Raw genomic sequence first — 21,386 nt, 5'->3', positions numbered from 1 at the left:
CAAAGAACCAGCTCTTTGTTTCATTGATTCTCTGTATTGTTTTCTTTGTTTCTGTTTTTACTGATTTCAGCCCTCAGTTTTATTAGCAAGAAACCTGGCACTAGAGAAATTCCCAGAAATCCACAAGGATGGCCCTAGCTAAGACCCTAAGCAATACTGGAGAAGGTGCCTGAACTGGGCTTGCCCTGTAGTCAGATTGATGACTATCTTAAATGTCATCATAGAACCTTCATCCAGCAACTGATGGAAGTGGAAGCAGAGATCAATAGCAGAGCACTGGACTGAGCTCCCAAAGTCAGTCAAAGAGTAGGAAGAGTGAAAATACAGGCAAAGAGGTCAAGACCATGATAGGTACACCTCCTGAAACAGCTTACCTGAGCTAATGGGAGTCCACCAACTTTGGCCTAACAGCGAGGGAACCAGCATAAGACTATGGCTAGGGCAGACTACAGGGCCACCAGCAGGGAGGCCATATTTATTACTACTGCTTATACTGGTTTTTTGGAACCCATTCTCTTTGGAGGGATAGCTTATCTAGTCTTGATATAGTGGGGAGGGCTTTGGTCCTGCCTCAAAAAATGTGCTAGACTTTATTGATTCCCCATGGGAAGCCTGACCCTCTCTGAGGAGCGGATGGGAGTAGAATGAGGTGGGATGGGGGAAGATGGAGAGCACGGGAAGAGGGGAGTGGGAACTGAGATTGGTATGCAAAATAAGAAAAGATAGTTTTTTAAAAAAATCCAAAAAAAACCTGAGTCTACGTGTGGGGTGCAGGCATTTTCATTCAAATAATCATCGCCACATTATAGAAAAGTATTTCCAACTGGATATTGCTCTACTGGAATTAATCAGTGTAAACTTTATTTTCTGTTCTGACTTTTCTCTTTATAATATGTTTTGCTTTTAGAAGAAGTAATGAGAAGTCATTCCCTGGGCCTTTTTCTTATCTGGTATACTCTCCACGTAGCTTTGTGAAGAAGAAAAATAGAGCAGGTTCAGCAATCTTATTTAAAAGTAAAATAAAAAGCTCCAGTGCAATCTGCAGCAGCATACAAGGAGGCCTTAGCAATCACAGTGACCTTTCTGTAGGAATGGCCTGAGGCTCAGACTATAGGCTCGCCTAGAAGGCCGGAATCAGTGTGACACAGACAGGATCCTCACACTCTCCCCAGTCTATTGGGGGACTTAATAAATTAAGAAACTTGAATGTCAGAATCAGTGATTGTTCCAGGGAAACTTCCCCTGTGGGAGGTGAAAGGGCAGAAGACTGCTTCCCTTGGGCCATTTCTCTATGTCTGACAAGTCTAACAAAGCCACATGGAGCTATGTCAAAATCAAAGTTGAGAAATGGAGGTAGGAAGAACAAATTGGGGGGGGGGGTATCACACAGTACCATTTAAAACAAATGTTTGTGTGTGTGTTACACACGTGTGTGTCTCCTGTGGCGGCCAGAGTCAATCCTGGCCTATGCTACACAGGACTTTTTGAGGCAGGGTCTCTCACTGACTTGGATAGTCATTTGGTAGCCTCACTACCCAACAAGCCCCAGGGTTACTTCTACTTCTGCATCTCCAGGGATGAGATTATAGATGCAATGAGACCAGATTTTATGAGTGTGTGGAGTGTTTGGACTCAGACCCTCATCCTTGCCTCACAAGTGCATTGCTGACTCAGCTCCCTGGGCCCAGCACGGTGGTTTTAAAAGGAGTCCTGGCCAGATTTCAACACTGCTTATCAACCTGAGTGGCCATCATACTGTCTACCAGCAAGGTTTGTTCTCTGTATAATATAAACTCAAAAGTCTTCTTGTGCTGTTTTTCTTTCTTTTTAAATACACGACTGTAGAAGAATTTATAGCTAGATACAGCTTGCAAAGACAGAGAGTAACACATCTTGGGTTTCTGCTATAGTCATTTTTTATTGTTTAAATTCAGTTATTTTTTTCCTCTTCCCTTTAAACTCCAGTCTGTCTTAAAAGTGTTCAAGTCTGACTATCTATGTAACTAAAATAATAATAATAATAACAATAACAAGCTAAAGCGGTTAATAGACCTTTCAAGAATTTAGAGCACTTGGTTCAAAGCTCTGGCATGAACATTTTCATACAATCTACCTTCCTAAAGATGGCATATAAGCTGAAACGTCTTTTTTATTCCTGTGGACACAGCTGGGCCTAACACACCAAGCAGAATTCAGAGGTGTGCTCACACAATATTGTTCTTGCTAAGCAAGTCTGTCAAACTTGAACGTGAGTCTGGGCATTGAGGCCAGGAAAAATCACAAGTGGAGGGCAGTGGCACCCAGGGGGACAGCTGAAGTGGGGGCTCCACAAGTGCAGATGGCCGAGCCCCAGCACCCCACTTTGTCATCTAGTAATAGTCTCTCTCACCGCAAACTCTCCATGTCTTTCTGACCACGAAGATCACTGGCTGCTAGAAATGGTAAAGCGTCAAACACCGATCGGAAACACAATCAAATCAGTCACTGAGATTTATTACTGCTGACACAGTAAGCCCCTAAGAGGACTCTCATCTCAGACACAATGCATGGGGACAAAACTAGGTCGGGCTCAGACAACTATTGCTTCTGTGTGATAAGAGGCTTCCTTGACCAGTTTTCCTGAATTCTTGACGAGCCACAAGCCATGTGTGAAGGCTACATCTCAGTTCCTCAAAAAACCAGACAGCAAGGCAAAGGCTAGAGCTCTTCCTGTCACTCATGCCTTCCCTTCTCCTGCATCACTGAGAAGCCACGCTCCGCCCTCAGACCCGGCGTCCGGCAGGGACAGAGGAATGCCCTGGTAATGCCCTGCTTATGACTACAAATCTTCTGTCATGGTCTCCATCTGGTGCCGTCCACCTGCTGAGTGGTTCCTCAGCTGGCTGTTGCTGGGTTGCACCACTATCCAGTCAGGTTTCCCAGACTGCCCATGCTCTTTGTAAACAAACGCCCCTCCTTGAAGGCCCTGCTCTTATGCTGGATCGTTCCTGGCTGATGCCTGCAGCCAGGGCTAATAAGCTCTCAGACATCCCAACAGGACTGATGAGCAGGATTAATGTTTTTGTGTTATTTTTCAAAGTTACAGACAAGGCATGACCCTTCTTGTAATACAGACACTTCAAACCATTACCCACGCATTCTCCCTACACTTCACTGCCCTGGCAAGCACGCTCTCTGAACAAGAATATATAGAACCCCAGATGTCCAAATATGCCCCTTGGTGTTGACAGTCCGCCTGAAGAAGCGGAGCTGTGTTTGTCTTCAATGGCAGTAATTAACCCAGCCCGATTACCTACCACATCATCTTTCTGCTTTGCGCTCGGTTTACTTTCTGAAAAGTCCTTTTTCTGTGATTGTTGTTCAGATGGATTTGTGTTTTAAAGCTGTGAATTGCTTGGAATCCTCTCAGGAACACTGATGACATTCACAACACCAATAAGCATTGTTGTCTTACTAAAAGGCCATGCTACGTTTGAATCTTACGAGGAGATAATGAGTTGTTATTTGTGAAGATGATACATGCTCATTATATCCACGAACATCCACCGAGTAGTGCTGTCAGGACGAGTTAATAAATTGCCCCATAATTTCAGATCTTCAGGTCACAAAGGCTTCCTCCCCATTGCTGACAGACCAGTCTCCCCAGCTCAGCTGCAGCTGTGTGCTGGGTACCCGACACTTAAGTACTAAGTTTGGTGGTGTTCAAGTGCCTCTCCTTCCTCTTCTCCCTCCTCCTCCTCTTCCTCCTGCTCTTCCTCTTCCTCTCTCCTCCTCTCCCTCCTGCTCTCCCTCCTCTTCTCTCTTGGCTCTCCCTCCTCCTCTTTCTTATTCTCTCTTTCCTCCTCTCCCTTTTACTCTCCCTCCCCTTCTCCATCCTCCTCTCTCTCTTGCTCTCCCTCCTCCTTTTCTTGCTCTCCCTCCTCCTCTCTCTTGCTCTCCCTCCTCCTCTTTCTCCTGCTCTCCCTCCTCCTCTCCTCCTCCTCTTTCTCCTGCTCTCCCTCCTCCTCTTTCTCCTTCTCTCCCTCCTCCTCTCCCTCCTCCTCTTTCTCCTGCTCTCACTCTTCCTCTCCCTCCTGCTCTCCCTCCTCCTCTCTCTCCTGCTCTCCCTCCTCCTCTCCCTCCTGCTCTCCCTCCTCCTCTCTCTCCTGCTCTCCCTCCTCCTCTCTCTCCTGCTCTCCCTCCTGCTCTCCCTCCTCCTCTCTCTCCTGCTCTCCCTCCTCCTCTCCCTCCTCCTCTCTCTCCTGCTCTCCCTCCTCCTCTCCCTCCTGCTCTCCCTCCTCCTCTCTCTCCTCCTCTCCCTCCTCCTCTTTCTCCTGCTCTCACTCTTCCTCTCCCTCCTGCTCTCCCTCCTCCTCTCCCTCCTGCTCTCCCTCCTCCTCTCCCTCCTCCTCTCCCTCCTCCTCTCCCTTCTCCTCTCTCTCCTGCTCTCCCTCCTCCTCTCCCTCCTCCTCTCCCTCCTCCTCTCCCTCCTGCTCTCCCTCCTCCTCTCTCTTCTGCTCTCCCTCCTCCTCTCCTCTTTTCTTCTCCTTAGTGACACATTCATCGGTTTAACGTTATTTCTCTCACTTTCCCTCGAGTCCCAGTTTTCTTAACTAGGTCTTACAATTATTTTCTTTTAAATCCTTAATAAATTTGAGTTATTTATTGTGAAATAAAAATTGAATGTAGTGGATGTACTTGAGATGACAAACACCCTGAGTTCCTTCATGGAATTAGCTTTCCAATGAAGACACCAACCCCGACTTCACAACACACGCCTAAGTCTCAGGCTGTTTCCTTTCTGATTATTCTTGGCTGAAGAAGGAAAGAGCCACACTAGGATTGTGTGTTGAGTGCATTAATCTACACTGTATGGTTACGTCCTTAGCTTCACTAGTGCAGACTCTGCCAAGAGTCTGCAATAATGAGTCGGAAACAGCTCATTTGAAGCCCCTTAAATCACTGTCTTTCCGAGCCCCACTCTCTGAAGACTTCTACTTTGGCCTGACCTAGACCACTGACCTTCAGATGGCCTGCATTGAAGGCTTCTGTTAGCCCCGCCTTCCATCAGGCCCAGACTCCCCTTCCCTCTCAGACCTCATCACCCTAACCAGAAGATCATCAGATTTGTTCTGGAGAATTGTGGCCCTTTCTTCAGGAGAAACTCTATCCTGCCTGAGGTTGAGAGATACACGTGTTGGCGTTTAGCACCCTTGCTCACTGTAATTCAAGTTTCATAGGCATTGGCAGGTCTCTTGGAGCTGAAGGGTAGAGCTGTTTCCTTGGTTCACTGAAAATGGCTTTTCCCCCTTTCTGTTTTTCCTTTTCTGTAATTGTTGTTAGGAAGTTTCAATAACAGAGAAGAGGGTAAAACCGACTACCTTCTGCTAGGTTTATTTAGAGATGAGAATTTTAAAGATTAGCGCAAACCCTGGGACTCTATCTTTCCGTCTGGAAGACTGGATCCTGGAACAATGAGTGCACCTGCACTATACCCCTTGGCTTATTTTAATGGACACTGCAGGGCTCAGTGCGCACCTCCTGTAACACCACTAGGCTAGGCTAGATGAGAGCAGAATTCACATTACACTATCGGTCAAACCTAGAGAGATGGCTCAGCAATTAAGAGCACTACAGCTTTCCCGAGAAGCAGTCTTGGATTCCCAGCATCCACATGGGGCAGCCCACAACTGCCTGTAACTCCAGTTCAGGGGATCCAACACCTTCTGCTGGCCTCCATGGGCACCGAACTCACATGTACATGACTGTGCACAGACTCACACACATACTTATAACTTAAAAACCCACTAAATAGTTTTAAAACACTATTCAATTGCATTGTGTATTTCTTTCTAATACAGGTCATATATAAAATCTGAGAAGGAAATGCCTGGCATACATTGAGCACACAAAATCACAGTTTTCTTTGGCTTTTATCTGGTGTGTGCACATAACAGATCAGATAAGAGCAGAATCACCAACGCATCTTTTGCCAAGACTTACAGCTGCCTCTTAGGAACCAAGAGCCACAGGATGTGATTCTGACTGTAAGAAGATCAGGGTTGGAATACATATCTCCTGCTGTGTATTTTGTTCTGCCTGGGCTCTCAAACCATGAAGCTTGCTAATTCCCTACAGCTAACACGTTTTTCACATGGGTTCTTGCAAGGCTGTGTTACCGACCCTCTAATGGCCCAGTTGTAATTAAAATCCTCTTATTTGATTCACAGGCCACACAAGGAGTTCTGGGCTTCCGCGAGGTGTTAATGAGCACAGCCACACAGTGAGTCCACTCTGTTCTTCCTGTGTTATCCCGGCGCTCTTGGATGTAGGTCCAGAGGTAGCCGCTCCCATAACTTTGGCATAAACTCAATCAACCCACTCCACACACTCTCCCAAGCACCTCCACACTCCCTGGGTCACACAGCTCACTCTAGAGGTCTGGGAGCCTCCAAAGCACAGCCACATACTCACATAAATCTGGGATTTTATTTCAAGCAAAGAGTTAGGTATAAAGACTTTAGTAGCTCTTGGGAAAATAATTTATACAGCCCCATAAACTTTTCTGGTAGACTAGATATTTGGAAAGTAACCTCTTCCAAAATGTCTGGAGCTTGCGGATTTAAAAAGTGTTGGAATCTGTCTGATGTGTGTACACCATCAGGCACGGCTGTTTCTGGATCCAGCTTATTTGCCTTCTACACAATAATGCCAACCCCTAAGCATTAAGCATTTGAGAGAAGATGTTTACTCATGAGGCCAACAGCATGAGAATGTGGTAAGTCCCAAAGGTCCCTCTCTGAGGACAAGTTACGGGGAATTTCATTCTGTGAAGAGGGACGGCATAAAGCACAGGAAGCTGGCTGATGGGAGGCTGACAGTGAATGAGTTTATAGATCATCAAGGACCCGTATTCAGAAGACAATAGTGGTGATGTGACCTGAGGGTGGCACTTTCCCCGCTTGATGTCAGGGCATCAGCCATGGTGCCCAGCCGTAAGCACATCCCATCCAAAGAGATAAAAATGACTAATACATTAGTTAGGTGATGTAATCACTCTATCTCACACAGTACCCATGAGGCATCACACAAATAAATGTAATTATAACCCATTAATCTATAAAAAATAAAAAGAACTGTTCTAACTTCCTGATGGTTGGCTCTGCTCATGCCCTGTGCCTTAATTGGGACAAACAGGTGACTGAGGATCAATCTTATTTATTTATTTATTTATTTTAAAATATTTATTTTTAAAACTTGTGTGTGTTGAATCCCCTGCAGCTGGAGCTAGGCAGTTGTGAGTTGTCTGACATGGATACTGGAATCTGAAACTGGGTCCTCATGAAGTTCAGCAAATTCTCTTCACTGCAGGGGTGGAGTTGGGGGTGGGGTGAGATGGCTTGATGGGTAAGAACTTGCCACCAAGCCTAAGGAGGAGAGGTCAGGCCCCAGGACCCACAAATGGAAGGAGAGAGTAACTTGGCTAGGTGTTCTCTGACTTGTACATATGATGCCCACATACATACAAAATAAAACATTTTATAAAAACATCAAAACTTCAAATTGCAACAGGCTTTTCTTCATTTCCAGCCAACTAGCAGGCCTTTTGAACTCTGTTGTATTGAACAGATGCATGGACTGCTCACATAATTCTCATCTGTCGTAGCTGGGGTTTTCTACTGTTGTGAAAAGACACCATGACGACAGCAACTTTTATAAAGAAAACATTTAATTGAGGGAGCTCGTGTACAGTTTCAAAGGCTCAGTGTATTATCATCATTGTGGGATGCGTGGAAGCATGCAGGCATCTGTGGTGATGGAGGAGTTGAGAGTCCTACATCTTGCAGGCAACAGGAAGTCCACTGAAACATGGGCAGTATCCTGAGCACAGGAAACTGCACAGCCCACAGTGACACACTTCCTCCAACAAAGCCACACCTCTTAATAGTGCTACTCCTTATGAGATTATGGGGGCCAGTTACATTAAAACTGCCACATTCCACTCCCTGGCCCCCATAAGCTTGTAATGTAGAACTTTAAGACAATTCTGAAGCCATTTCTGACAATTCTGAGCCCTCTCAGTCTCAACAGTAATGCTCCCCCTTCCCCCCCTGGGAACTAAGGACCTAACAGCTACACATGCATGTATGTTCTCCAGAAATTGGGGCAAGATAACCTTTATGATGTTGACTCAGTTCCTGAACAATTACCTACACACGTATGTTTTGACCCAGTCCCTGGTAAATGGGGTCAAAGTGACCTCTTACCTCATCTGATCTGGCAACCAATTGCTCTCCAGCCAATTATTGGTAATAGCCCTTTTGAATAAGCCAATCATAATAGTCAAAGAACAACCCCCAGACACCCCCTTGCTTCTGTGGCTTCTTCCTTTAAAAGTAGCTTGTACTAGCTCTGGGGTCTTTTGGCTTCCCAAATGCTGAGGGACGCTATCATGACAGAAATAATAAAATTCTCATGCTTTTACATCAGTTGTGGTGTGAGAGGTGGTCTCTTGGGGCGACTCCTCCTTGGCGTTTGGACTCTAGGGTCCAACAATAACAATATCATAATGCAAAATGCTTTCAGTCCAACTTTAGAAGTCCCCATAGTCTATCACTGTCTTAACAATGTTTTAAAATCCAAAGTTCAAAGTCTCTTCTGAGATTCATGAAATGTATTTACTGTAATCCCCCATAAAAAATTCAGAATCAAAAAGCAGATGACATACTTCCAACATATAATGCCACAGGATATATATTACCATTCCAAAACATGAGGAAGGGAAATAGTGGACCAAAGCAAGACTAAAATCCAGCTGGGCAAACTCCAAACTCTGCATCTCCATGTCTGATCTCAAAATGCTCTTCAGATCTCCAATTCTGTTAAGTTTTGATGAAACACACTTCTCTCTCTTGGGCTGGTTCCACTGCCTGACAGCAGCTCTCCTTGGCAGGTGTCCCATGACTCTGGCATCGCTAACATATTGGGTTCTCCAAGGCAATCCAACTTCAGCTTCACAGCTTCATGCAATGGCCTCTCTACTAGGCCTGCATTCAGGGGCACCCCTGGCAATGCCTGGCCTCAGTGGCTTTAATCCGTAACCCCATTCTCTAAACCCAGAACCACGTGGCCAAAGCTGTCCAGTTCTGTGGCTTCCTGGGGTGGAACATGGTGCTCTCGATCAAGCACGTCTTCACCAGCTTTATGTCCTTCACTGCCTAGGACTGGCTGTCCTGAAACTTGCTCTGTAGACAAGGTTGGCTTCAAACTCACATATCTGCCAGTCTCTGCCTTCCCAGTGCTGGGATTAAAGATGTGCCCTACCACACCTGCCTCTAAGCTTTCCACAAGTTAGAAACTTAGCTAGGTGGGACCTTGCCCTGAGGTCACCACTCCATTCATTTCATTTCTTAATCTGTTTATCTGTTTATGGATTTAGCTCCATCCTACTTCTTGGTATTCTTTTGCTTCTCGAAATTTACTTTTTGCAGTTTACCCTGCACAGCTTGCTCCTTTTCCTTATAAATCTTCATCAGAATTATCACTAATATCCACACAACAGAGTCTATACTAGGCTGTTTTGAGATTTTTTTTTCTACTAATGGAATTAATCTAAAACTTTATACTTTAGCCTCGGGCAGACTATTTGGACAAGAGCAAAACGAAGCCACTTACGTTCTTTACCAAAATATCACAAGAATGATCTCTAGGCAACATACTAAAATTCTTCTTCTCTGAAAACTCTTGAGTGAGCCCCCAACAGTTCAAACAACTCAGCTTCCATGTTCCTACTAGTTTGGCTCATTAAGCAGTGCTTAAAGCATCCACTGCTTTCCTAACCCAAAGTATCAAAGTCCAAATTCCTCCAAATGAAAACATGGTCAGTCCTGTCATAGCAATACCCTAGTCCTGGTATCAACTTCTGGCCAAAATCTGTATTAGTCAGGGGTTGGGGAGAGAGAATTTATTCCCATAGGAATTTACTAAAATGACTTAGAGTCTAACGATAGCTAGTTGTGAAAGGAAAGTTCAAGAATCAAGTAGTTGCTTCGTCCCACGAGGCTGGGTGTCTCAGCTGGTGTTCTGTGTATGCTGGAATCTCAATGGAGTGGGCTCCAATGCAGTGAAGCAATGGATGTGCTGGCAAGGCGAGGGCAAGTGGGTGAAGGACAAGCCCTCCCTTCTTTCATTCTGTGCCAGCAGAAGGCATGGCCCGGATTAAAGGAATACCTTCCAACCTCCAGGTCTGGATTAAAGGCCTGTGTCCTCTTGCCCCAAGATCCAGATCACAAGTGTGCCCTCCATTTCTGGATTAAAGTTCCTTCCAGTTACAGTCAGGCTGGCAACCAAGATTAGCAATCACATTGTCTCACGTAACTTGCCTGACCTCCTTAGTCAGTCCACACTGCTCACCTTAGTGAAGTTCAAGTCCAACAAGCCTGAAACTGTAGCCTGTAAGTCCTCTGGGATGTTCTGGTCCAGGCTGGCACTCCACCTTGTGTGGGTAGGATGCTAGAGGTCAGGCTGGTTCGGGAACACACCAGGGGATGCAGAGGGAAGTGGATGGGCTGACAAGCATGTACAGCATGCCTCCTTCAGTCACATTTGACTGACAGGAACAACTCAAGTAAGAGACTAGAGCTATATCAAGTCACACCAGTTATGGGAGGCCTGGGGCAGGGGCACTCACAGTTCAGTTTTTACAATATTCACACTCTTTGGCTCAGCCACTCAACTGGAAAAAAATTGCCCTCAGGACACAATCAAGCATTGTTCAAAGCAGTGGTAGGATTGCAGAAGTTAAGGCTTCTGGATAAACATGCAGTAGTTTCACTGACTTCTCTGGAAGAGGCTGGCCACGAAAGGAAAGCACAATCCACCTTGTACCCTACATATCAGGCTTGTTTAGCAAATGTTTTCTAGTTCCCATGGCAACTCCTAAAGATGCCTGTGTAAAAGGAAACTGGGAATTTTTTTTTAAAGAAATGATTAGTGTGTTCTTTTTATCATGGGAAGCTCGTTCTGTGCTGACAGATTACATTCCGACAGCTAGCCTGTGATCCATGACAGACTTGACAGACTGAATAATAAGGAATTTTCAGGAGCCGACAGTCTTCATTTACAGTTTTATGTGTAAGTGGTCGCTTTCAATGAATTCAAGAGATAAACAAAAATGCTAAATATTTGGAATACTTTTCAGATAACCCAGAAGTGCATCCATACTTGAACTAGCTGACAGATGTCGATGTGATGCCATGGCGTGAAGGGACATAAGCTTCTGAACCAGGGACGAGGGCAGAGTCTCACTGCCACACACTAAGCTGTGTGAGCTTCCACAAGGCGCAGAACTCCTTCAAGCCCTGCTTCCCCCAGGAAATTAAGAGCTGGAAATAATGCATGGAGGGCAAGGGAGATGGCTTAGTGGGTACAGGAAGTTGCTGCCAACACCAAAGGCCTGATGGTGTCCTCTGGCACACATGTGTGCTTTGGCATGTGCATGTACATGTACACACACACACACATAAATGAATAAGTGAATAAGTAATGTAGTTTTTAAAAATGTGTGCAATGTGTCTCCTTTGCATGACAAGTCTACTGAAGGACATGACTAAGACCATTGATTTTACCAAAGGGCAGAAAGAAAGGCAAACACAAGAAAACTGAGCACATGGAACACATATTAATGTATGAACAGCAGAATTGGAGGGGAAACTGATGAGCAGGGGTCTAGTAAGGAATACTGCTGTAGTAAATAAAGTGGAGAGTGATTGAGGGATGCTCTTGGTATCAGCTTTGGGCTTCAGCACACACGCGCGTGCATGCACACACACACACAATACCATACCATACCATACCATACCACACCATACATACCATACATACACACTATACATACACAGACACTATATAAACACACACATACCATATATACATTATACACACACACACAATACTATACCACACCACACCACACCATACCATACACACCATACATACACAGACACTATGTAAACACACACATACCATATATACATTATACACACACACCATACATACACACATATATACAGACAGACAGACAGACACACACACACACACATACGAGTTTTAGCTGACTCTACAGAATTTTAAACCATTTTGAAAAGTCTCAAGGAATGCCCTTTGTGAAATGTACCTGCCAGGATTTCCACCTCACAGACTCACAAGTCTGAAATTGCCTGATGGGGATTTATCTACTAATCATGCAAACTCAGAAGTAACAAATGGCCAAACACTCAAACTCCCAGAGGATGTGGTGAAAGAGGGTTAGTACTTTCTCAAAACCCACTGAAGACAGGGCAATGCCACAAGCAAAGAGTCACCCTTGAGGAAGGCTGGCATCAGTGCTGGGCTTGCTTGCTTGTCTCAACACAGCATTCAAAAGTGCTTCTCCTTCCCATAAACCCTTCTGCATTCTGCATCTCCTGGCACAGAGACAGTCAGATTCCTCCTTAGACTTTCCTCATTTATGTGCGCTCATTTTTAATCTCTTTAGTCCATAACCTTCAGCTACTGGAAACAATAAGAGTATCCAGATGACCTCATGGGGAAAACACAGAAACCAGAATGAGACATGAGATGAAAGCCCATGTGAACTTCCTTCCAATGAAGAAGAGGCCTTACATGCAAGCGGCATAATCAGGCCACGTAAGGTGGTCAGTGTATTTAAAACAACCCAGTTGTAAACAACTGGCTGGAGAGATGGCTCAGAGCGTGTGTTTGTTTGGATGAAAATGGCTCATAGATTTGAATGCTTAGTCACCAGTTGGTGGAACTGTTTGTCAAAGATTCGGAGATGTGGCCTTGTTAGAGATTTGTTTCTAGGGTTGGGCTCAGGGGTTTAAAGAGCTAATGTCATTCCCAGTTAAGTCTCTCTCTCCATGCCTCATGATTGCTGTCTCAAGGTGTGAGCTCTCAGCTAACTGCTGCAGTGCCATGCCTGGTACCATGCCCCCACCATGACGGTCATGGGTTCTAACCCTCTGAAACCATGAGTCCAAAATGAAAAGCTTTCTTTTATAAGTTGCATTGGTGTTTTGCCATTCCAATAGAAAAGGAACTAAGACAATGTGTAAAGTGCTTGTCTCACAAGTGTGAGGGGCAGAATTCAGATCCCCAATACCCACAAAAATGTTGGGCAGGTAGGGACAGCCTGCCTATACTCGGAGCACTCAGAAGGGACCTCTGAACCAAGCTAGTTATCCAAACTGGACAAATTGGTGAGCTCTGGCTTCAGGTGAGAGCTCCTACCTCAATACATAAGGCAGAAGAATGATCAAGGAAGAGACCTATGATCAACCTCTGGCCTCTACCTGCGTGTGCAGATACACATGTCAACATATACACATGCACAGCACATAAACACACATGGAAAATTAGTAGAAAAATGTCAACAAAACGATGTGCCCATTACTAATGGTAATAAGATGTCAACAGCATGCTTTCAGGGTCTGAGTCTGGGTTTATTACTTTTAGGTCTAAGGAGAGTGCATTCTCAGGGTAGGACATCCAACCGAAAACACACCATTCAGCGGAGACTTTCTATGACTATGTGCTTCCCACCTTCCGCTTGCCATCAGCAATAATATGAAACATGGAAGTCTGAAAGAATGATTTAAAAGAAAGTCCCAGGGCTGAAGAGATGGCTCAGAGGTTAAGAGCATTGGCTGCTTCTCTAGAGGGTCCAGGTTTGACTTCCAGCACCTACAGGACAGCTCGCAACTATCTGTAACTCCAGTTCCAGGGAATCTGGCTTCTCTGGGCATCAGGTATGTATAAGGTGCACAGACATACATGTGGGCAAAAGAGCCAAACATATACAATATTCTTTTATAAAAATTAAGAAGAAAGCCACTATGACAGCTGTAAGTACCCATAAGAGACTTGCCCCCACGTGGCCAACTGCACCAACACCATCGTCACCATTTATTTCCTTTCAGTGAGGTGTCACTGAATGGAGTCTCATGATCCTCTAACCCTGGACAGGAACTGGTTAAGGTTTGGGTCAATCCTGGCTGCTGTCTAGAAGTCTCAGACAAACAAAGAAACCTGATTAAATTGATAACCAAAGGATGCCTTTGAGTATAAGCGTGTCTGAAACATGGCCTTGGAACATATGACATACAACTACCGTGTTCCGTGGCTTTTCTGAGTGTTTTACAAATATTAACTCACAAACTAAATGAAAACACGCAGGGACATAAACACATGTCACCAGACCGACAATCTGAGAGCAGGAAGAGTGAACTGTACCTTATGGTTTTCAATTTCAAAAACTATGCATTTTATAATTAAGATGTATTATGAGTTGTCACTGATTAGAAGCAAAACAATCTGTATTAAATTTAAAAGTAGAAAAGTGAAAAGACAGACCATGTGGCAAAGTAGAGAGCAGTGGCCTGGGACAACAAGGTCTAGGTGTCTGCCCTGGCTCCCTTGGCCTTGAACAGATTGCTGTTCTGTGGGAGGGAGGGAATGTCCACAATGTTACGGCAAAAAAAGAAATCTTCAAATGTAGTGCATGTTCCAGCTTCCTATCTGAATAAAGAACTGGCACTTCAAGAGTAGAAGGGGGTGGGGGGGATCCTGACAAAGAGCAACTGGGCAGGAAGGGTTTGCTTTTCCCATAATCACAGGTCACATCCATCACCGTGGGGAAGTCACACTCAAAGTCAAGAGCAAAGAGAAACAACCGCACACACGCTCTGCTTGCTTGTGCTCAGCCTAGGGAACGGGGCCACCCATGGTGGGCTGGGTCACACACTGGAGCCAAGGGCCAATGCTCACTGGGACTCTTTTCCCAAGTGAGTCTAGGTTTTGTCAAGTTGACAATTAAAGCTGACCACCTCACCAGGTGACCAGGAAAAAGCTCATCTGCGGATTCAGGTTTGCTAGTTTGCAACATGAGATTTGAACAAGATCATTCTGAAGGCCTTTGCAGCCTCCAGAGTCTAGTATGACTCCTAATTTTGGAAAAGCCATTTGAGGAGAGATGCTATTACCTCTGCAATCATCCTGTTGGTGTCTCCCAAGAAGAGCAAGTTCAAAGCTTCCTCCTCGGTTGTTGCCTGGTGAAGAGACAGGTTTTTCAGGTGAATGCGCTGATCAGGGTCCTCCAATATTGTCACTTTCCTGGGGAAAAAGGAAGTACGGGAACAAGTGCTGCAGGAAGAACTGGAAATGTCGCAGCCATCGTGTGTTCCCAAACCATCCAGTAGGAACAAACACAGGCGACCCCAGACACTGCTGAATCAGCACTAAAATGACACCCCCCTGGAGAGGGCTTTTAAATAACCCAAGGCTGGAAAAATATTAGCTACCCAATTGAGAGCTGTATGTCACTCAATCTCCAGGTCATTAAACCATCTTAAAATACATGCTTTATTGAATTAAGTAGAAAGCTGTTAATTTTCTTCCTCTGTATCATTAAATGAAGTGATACCATTGGGGGCAGGTCATAATGCAGTTTCTTATGTGGGCAACACACTGATCTTTTTTTCTGTCTTATCATGCCCAATGTACACAATATCCTAATTCATAGCCAGCTTACACAAAAAGAAAATTTGGGTAGTCATCAGTCTTCTTGAAGGGATTCTCTTGGGTTTTTCTCATCAAGGCATAAAAATCATTGTCAAGAAGTTTATGATAAAGAATAGCTCGTCCATCAAATCCATTTCCAGGACCTTACTTTTTCCTGCTCTAGCATTTCCCACCAAAGCCTTGGAATCATATCCACCACTCCAGCTTCCCTAGAGTGTCCCAGAGCCAGACTGTTCCCTGACAATCCTGCTCCCCGAGAGGGCAGTTGACATTCTCTCCTGGTCCTTCCCAGACTTCCTGCAGCAGGTTCCTGCAGGTTTGGAAAACTCCAAACCTTGCTCCAAAGACCTGCAGATCTGATTCTCAGAGTGGCTACAGAGGGTTCCCTCCCAAGGGAGGTTTTGCCAAAGGCCATCTCTGGGTGTTTCACTTGCTTCAAACTTCAAACTTCATGGTGTTGAAGAAAGGCTGGTGCCACCCGGGACACTTTCTCTTTAGATAAAAAGCACATGGACATGCCTTACTGGGGCAGAAGTTGATAAACACATCCTACATAGGGCTGAGCTCTAAAACTTGTTCTCTGCATTTGGACCAGTAACACATCTGTGCATTGACTGCTACCCACTGCAAAAGAAAGTTCTCTGACCAAAGCTGAGGAATGCCCAGGTCTATGGGGATCAACATAAATGCTCACATGGCAATTTCACAGCATGGCCATTTAGCGAACAACAGTAGCAGGCTCTACCCTAGACAGTGACCTTCTCAGGAATACAGTGCCAGCCTGCGCTTCCCTCCTGAGGAACAGGCCTCAAGCCTAAGCAGAAATGGTGAGCTAGCCCTGACTGTCATGCCACTACTGCACCAGTGGGCACATCCTGTCCAGCAGGTTGGCATTGCACCATGAGGGGTCCATCCCTGAGTAAGATCACTGAGGACTTTTCCAGCACAGCAGCCTGTACAGCACCTTTGGACATTATGAAAGCCAGTCAGCAGAAAGGAAGTTTCACAGTCAGCTTGAGACTGGCTTCTCTCCATCCTTCATACAGAGTGTGTGATGCCATTAGTGACAGGGTCTTCACACCCAAGAGGGCGTACTATTAGACCAATTAGACTTAGTGGGTTATAAAAAAGAAGACATAAAGTTTGGAGGATGACACATTAAAAAGAAGATGGAGGAGTTGGAGGAAGGAAATCCAGGATGGAGCTTCATTCTATAGATATATGAAATTCTCAAGAATAAAAAGTTATTTTTTAAATAAAATATGTGAATAAGGAAAAAACTTATTTAGGATAAGGTTACCTTTTAAATGAAGATTTTTCAAATACCATAATTAATTTTTTTCCATTTTGCAAGGAAGTTTCTGGCCTTTTTGTATGTAATTTGTGGGCACCTAAAATACTAACTTCAGTAAGAAAATGTAACTTGTCTGGCATCACACCTGCAAGCAATGTGCCCTGGAGGTGTGCTACTCTCCTGCCATGGCTCCTTTCGTCCCTTTCAATAACTCCCACAGAGATAGAAAAGCTCCCTTCCCTTAGCCAAAACAAGGGCAATTTATTTTTTTTAAATATGACTCATAAGTGCTCAGAAGGCCTGAAGCCTCTTATAATTGACATAGATGAGCTCTGTTCTGATGGACATAGATGAGCTGTGTTCTGATTGACACGGGTGACCTGTGTTCTGATTGACATGTACAGCTGTGTTCGATTGACATAGATGAACTGTGTTCTGATTGACATAGATGAGTGGTGTTCGGATTGACATGTACAGGCTGTGTTCGACTGACATAGATGAACTGTGTTCTGATTGACATGGGTGAGCTGTGTTCTGATTGACATGGGTGAGCTGTGTTCTGATTGATATGTACAGGCTGTGTTCGATTGACATAGATGAACTGTGTTCTGATTGACATGGGTGAGCTGTGTTCTGATTGATATGTACAGGCTGTGTTCTGATTGATATGTACAGGCTGTGTTCGATTGACATAGATGAACTGTGTTCTGATTGACACAGATGACATGTGTTCTGATTGACATGGATGAACTGTGTTCTGATTGACATAGATGAGTTGTGTTCTGATTGACACAGATGACATGTGTTCTGATTGACATGGATGAGCTGTGTTCTGATTGATATGTACAGGCTGTGTTCGATTGACATAGATGAACTGTGTTGATTGACATAGATGAGTGGTGTTCTGATTGACATAGATGAGTGGTGTTCTGATTGACATGGATGAACTGTGTTCTGATTGACATAGATGAACTGTGTTCTGATTGACATGGGTGAGCTGTGTTCTGATTGATATGTACAGGCTGTGTTCTGATTGATATGTACAGGCTGTGTTCGATTGACATAGATGAACTGTGTTCTGATTGACATAGATGAGTGGTGTTCTGATTGACATAGATGAGTGGTGTTCTGATTGACATGGATGAACTGTGTTCTGATTGACATAGATGAGTGGTGTTCTGATTGACATAGATGAGTGGTGTTCTGATTGACATGAATGAGCTGTGTTCGACTGACATAAATGAACTGTGTTCTGATTGACATAGATGAGCTGTGTTCTGATTGACATAGATGGGTGGTGTTCTGATTGACGTGGATGAGCTGTGTTCTGATTGACATGGATGAACTGTGTTCTGATTGACATAGATGAGCTGTGTTCTGATTGACATAGATGAGCTGTGTTCTGATTGACATGGATGAGCTATGTTCTGATTGACAAAGATGAGCTATGTTCTATTTTGAGCAGACTCCTTTATACCTTAGATTTTGCCTCTGACTAGCTCAATACATTTTGGCTAAATTCAACCTCCAGGACATAGAAGAGAGGATTCTTTCTAAACTCCAGAGCTCACCATGAAGATGAAAAACATTAAGTAATCTTTGAAGAAGTCAGAAAATAAGTGATGAAATAGTATAATATTAAAAGTTAAGCCGGGTGGTGGTGGCGCACGCCTTTAATCCCAGCACTAGGGAGGCAGAGACAGGTGGATCTCTGTGAGTTCGAGACCAGCCTGGTCTACAAGAGCTAGTTCCAGGATAGGCTCCAAAGCCACAGAGAAACTCTGTCTCGAAAAACCAAAAAAAAAAATGTTAAAAACCACTTCTCACGAGTAAAAGAATTCTACTATAATGAATGAAGGATAAACATAAGACTGGATGTTATTCCTTCCCTACAAGACCCCAGAGGGGAGAACTCAGAGAAAGGGAGGCAATAACAACTCACTTTAACCCTAGTCATAAACATAATCCCAGGTCTTACACTCTCATCACAGCCGAACAACAGCCCTGCATAACCCCAGAATGAATCCTAATCCTAGGCCTAAACTGATCAATAACCCCGGCCCGAGCTCTAACCTAGCACTGGAGCTCTGACATGAATCCTAACTCCTGTCCATAGCTAGGAGGAGCAGGAGTCACACCCATTGAACATCACCTTGTTCCCCAGGGCAGCTGCACTGTCTCATTTAACCCAGCAGTTCTCACAGGGTTTCTGATTTGATTGGTCCTGGTGCTATCCGCATATGTATGGGTGTGGTATATGGGCCAGTGTTGAAAACTACCCATCCCAGTCCCTTAAAGTTGGGCACATACTGAGGCTGATTTTGGCTCCCTTGTCTTTATTTCCCAGTCAGCTCCATTTGTGCCCCGGGGGAAAAGTTCCCGATCTCTGACTGTGGCTGAGCACAGGGACAAGCCACACCTATACAGGGGCAAGGCAACTGAATTGTCAAGAGTCCAACCATCTGAGGCAGGCAAGCAAAGAATAATTTGCCATGGGACCCCCATTTAGTTTTAGGCTACGCGCATCCCCTTTTCGTAACAATGCACGTGGAGCCTAGTTTCTTTACCTGCACATATCCTGCACCCGTGCACACCTTCTCCCAGACAAGGCACCTAGCAACCTGACTCCCCTGGCAGCCCACAGGGTGCTAGCCCACATGTCCTCTCATCCAAACAGCGGTATAAGTTTCCTCATCCCTGGACAAATTCAGATGTGTATTCAAGCGTATCTGGGTATGAAGAATAGATGGACTGATATTGACTAACAGGTTTTAGGTGTGGGTAAAAAAAGAAAAGAAAAGAAAGGCAAAACTGCTTCCTCTAGGGAGCATTTAGGGTGAATCCTCTTCTGATCATCTTATTCTTGTATATAATAGGGTGTGCATAAGATTAAAATTCAATCCAAATGCATCATGGAAAAGGATTGTGCAATAAGGAAAAATGGTTATATAATCTAAAATCTGCCAATCCTAGTAACTGGCTCTTCCTCCTTAACCTCAGAAAGGGAGCCTCAAACAGTAATTAGGGACCTTGAACATCCTCACTCATGTGGCCCACTATCAGTCTTCACAGTGTCCCTCTATGACCTGCACTATTGATTTGCTAAGAACAAAGTCCTCTTGCTTCTAAAGCAAACCCGAGAGAGCCCTAATTTTCAGTTCTTTGAGTGAAGGGCCAAGAACCTGAAATGTCTGGCCCAGACCCTGATCACCAGTAATGCATTCTTCCATAGGAAGTTTCTTCTGGCCATGTAACCAGTGAGTAAATCATGTCACGTGACATTAACCACAGCAATGACTATGACTCAGTGGAGACTGGGCATCTAGCTAAGCACCATAGGGTTTATTTCATCACTAAATTAAAAAGGAGAGAAAAAGTTTTTAGAGGAAGCCACATCGTGCCTGTGTTTTCTGCCACTGTTAAACAGGAAATACAAGCACGCTGGGATGCTGAGCAGGCTCACTGGGGAGACCAGCTAAGAGGCTTAGGGCCATATCTGGATACAACGACAGCGTATGGAGCAGCAGCAGGTCCACGTCGTTACCATTGGTGCCTGATCTCACTACTTTTTCCTTCTGGATTACTTACAGTTGGTCTCTGATGTGGCTACTCTTCCTTTAAATGGCATTTTAATACTACTTTTTAAATTTAATGGACCAATTAAATGCAAACATTAATGCCACTTTGCTCAGAATCTCATTTGCATTTCTCTGGGTGTTCCCTCATGTTGGTGTCAGCTGTGTGTTATAACCTTGCTGTCAGAATAGTTTTTGATGCTGCTTCTCATATGTTCTGACTTCTTGTCTATGGAGTTTTCGAAAGGCAGACACAGGTGCTGGCTAATGTGGAAGCTCACTGATCATGCTCAGTCTGCTAAGCACTCATTTGTGGGTACCCCAGAAGTGGTTTGTTTCTGAGAAAGAGTCTTACTGTGGAACCCTTGCTCCACCTAAAACTCGCTATGTAGACCAGACTGGCCTCGAACTTACAGAGATTTACCTGTGCATGCCTCCAGAGTGCTTGGATAAAAGTGCATGCCACCGTGCCCAGCCATCTCTTCATTGGCTTCTGCCCCATTCCTTGGATACAAAGCTCACTGCCCTGCCCGGCCTGCTCTTGCTCAGTCTCCCCAGAGCTCTCCTGCCAGCCTGCCTGTCCCACCATCTCCTGGGCTCTGGAAACCCCGCTCTGGTACTCACTCTTGCTTTGGATGCTCACTGGGAAATGAGAATGTTCCCAGCTCCACTATGGCTAGCATTGTTTTTTAAGGGGAAACTTCGGGAAATGAGGATCAGTGATAAACGTTTTCATCAAGTTGCTTCCTTCCCCAGCCCTCTCTCTCGTGCCCCTGCTCACACCACAATCATTATTTCCTCAGACTTCTGCTCATTCCTTGGTTCTGACTACAATTTTTACAGGCCTGCAAGAGGACTGTATTAGTGTTTCTTAAACAAACATCTGACTTCCAGGATGGAAACCCACCAGACTATCTTGATTGCTTGGAGGGGCCTGTGAATAATTTCCCTACAAAATG

The 21,386-nt window shown here is 44.7% G+C and overlaps 1 protein-coding gene across 1 annotated transcript in view; it reads right to left on the bottom strand.

Annotated features, from left to right (window-relative positions):
• The window catches only part of Kif6 (kinesin family member 6), a 324,667-nt gene that overhangs the window by 225,615 nt on the left and 77,666 nt on the right, over positions 1–21,386 (bottom strand). The window contains exon 6 of the mRNA XM_075978949.1: positions 15,021–15,150. Within this exon, the coding sequence (XP_075835064.1) occupies positions 15,021–15,150 (130 nt within the window). The remainder of the gene's footprint in view (positions 1–15,020; positions 15,151–21,386) is intronic.

The sequence above is a fragment of the Microtus pennsylvanicus genome, chromosome 7 (genome assembly GCF_037038515.1).
Source record: "Microtus pennsylvanicus isolate mMicPen1 chromosome 7, mMicPen1.hap1, whole genome shotgun sequence".
NCBI classification, from domain to species: Eukaryota; Metazoa; Chordata; class Mammalia; order Rodentia; family Cricetidae; genus Microtus; species Microtus pennsylvanicus.
Note: the sequence above shows the minus strand (reverse complement) of the source record. Positions and strands in the feature narration are given on the sequence as shown.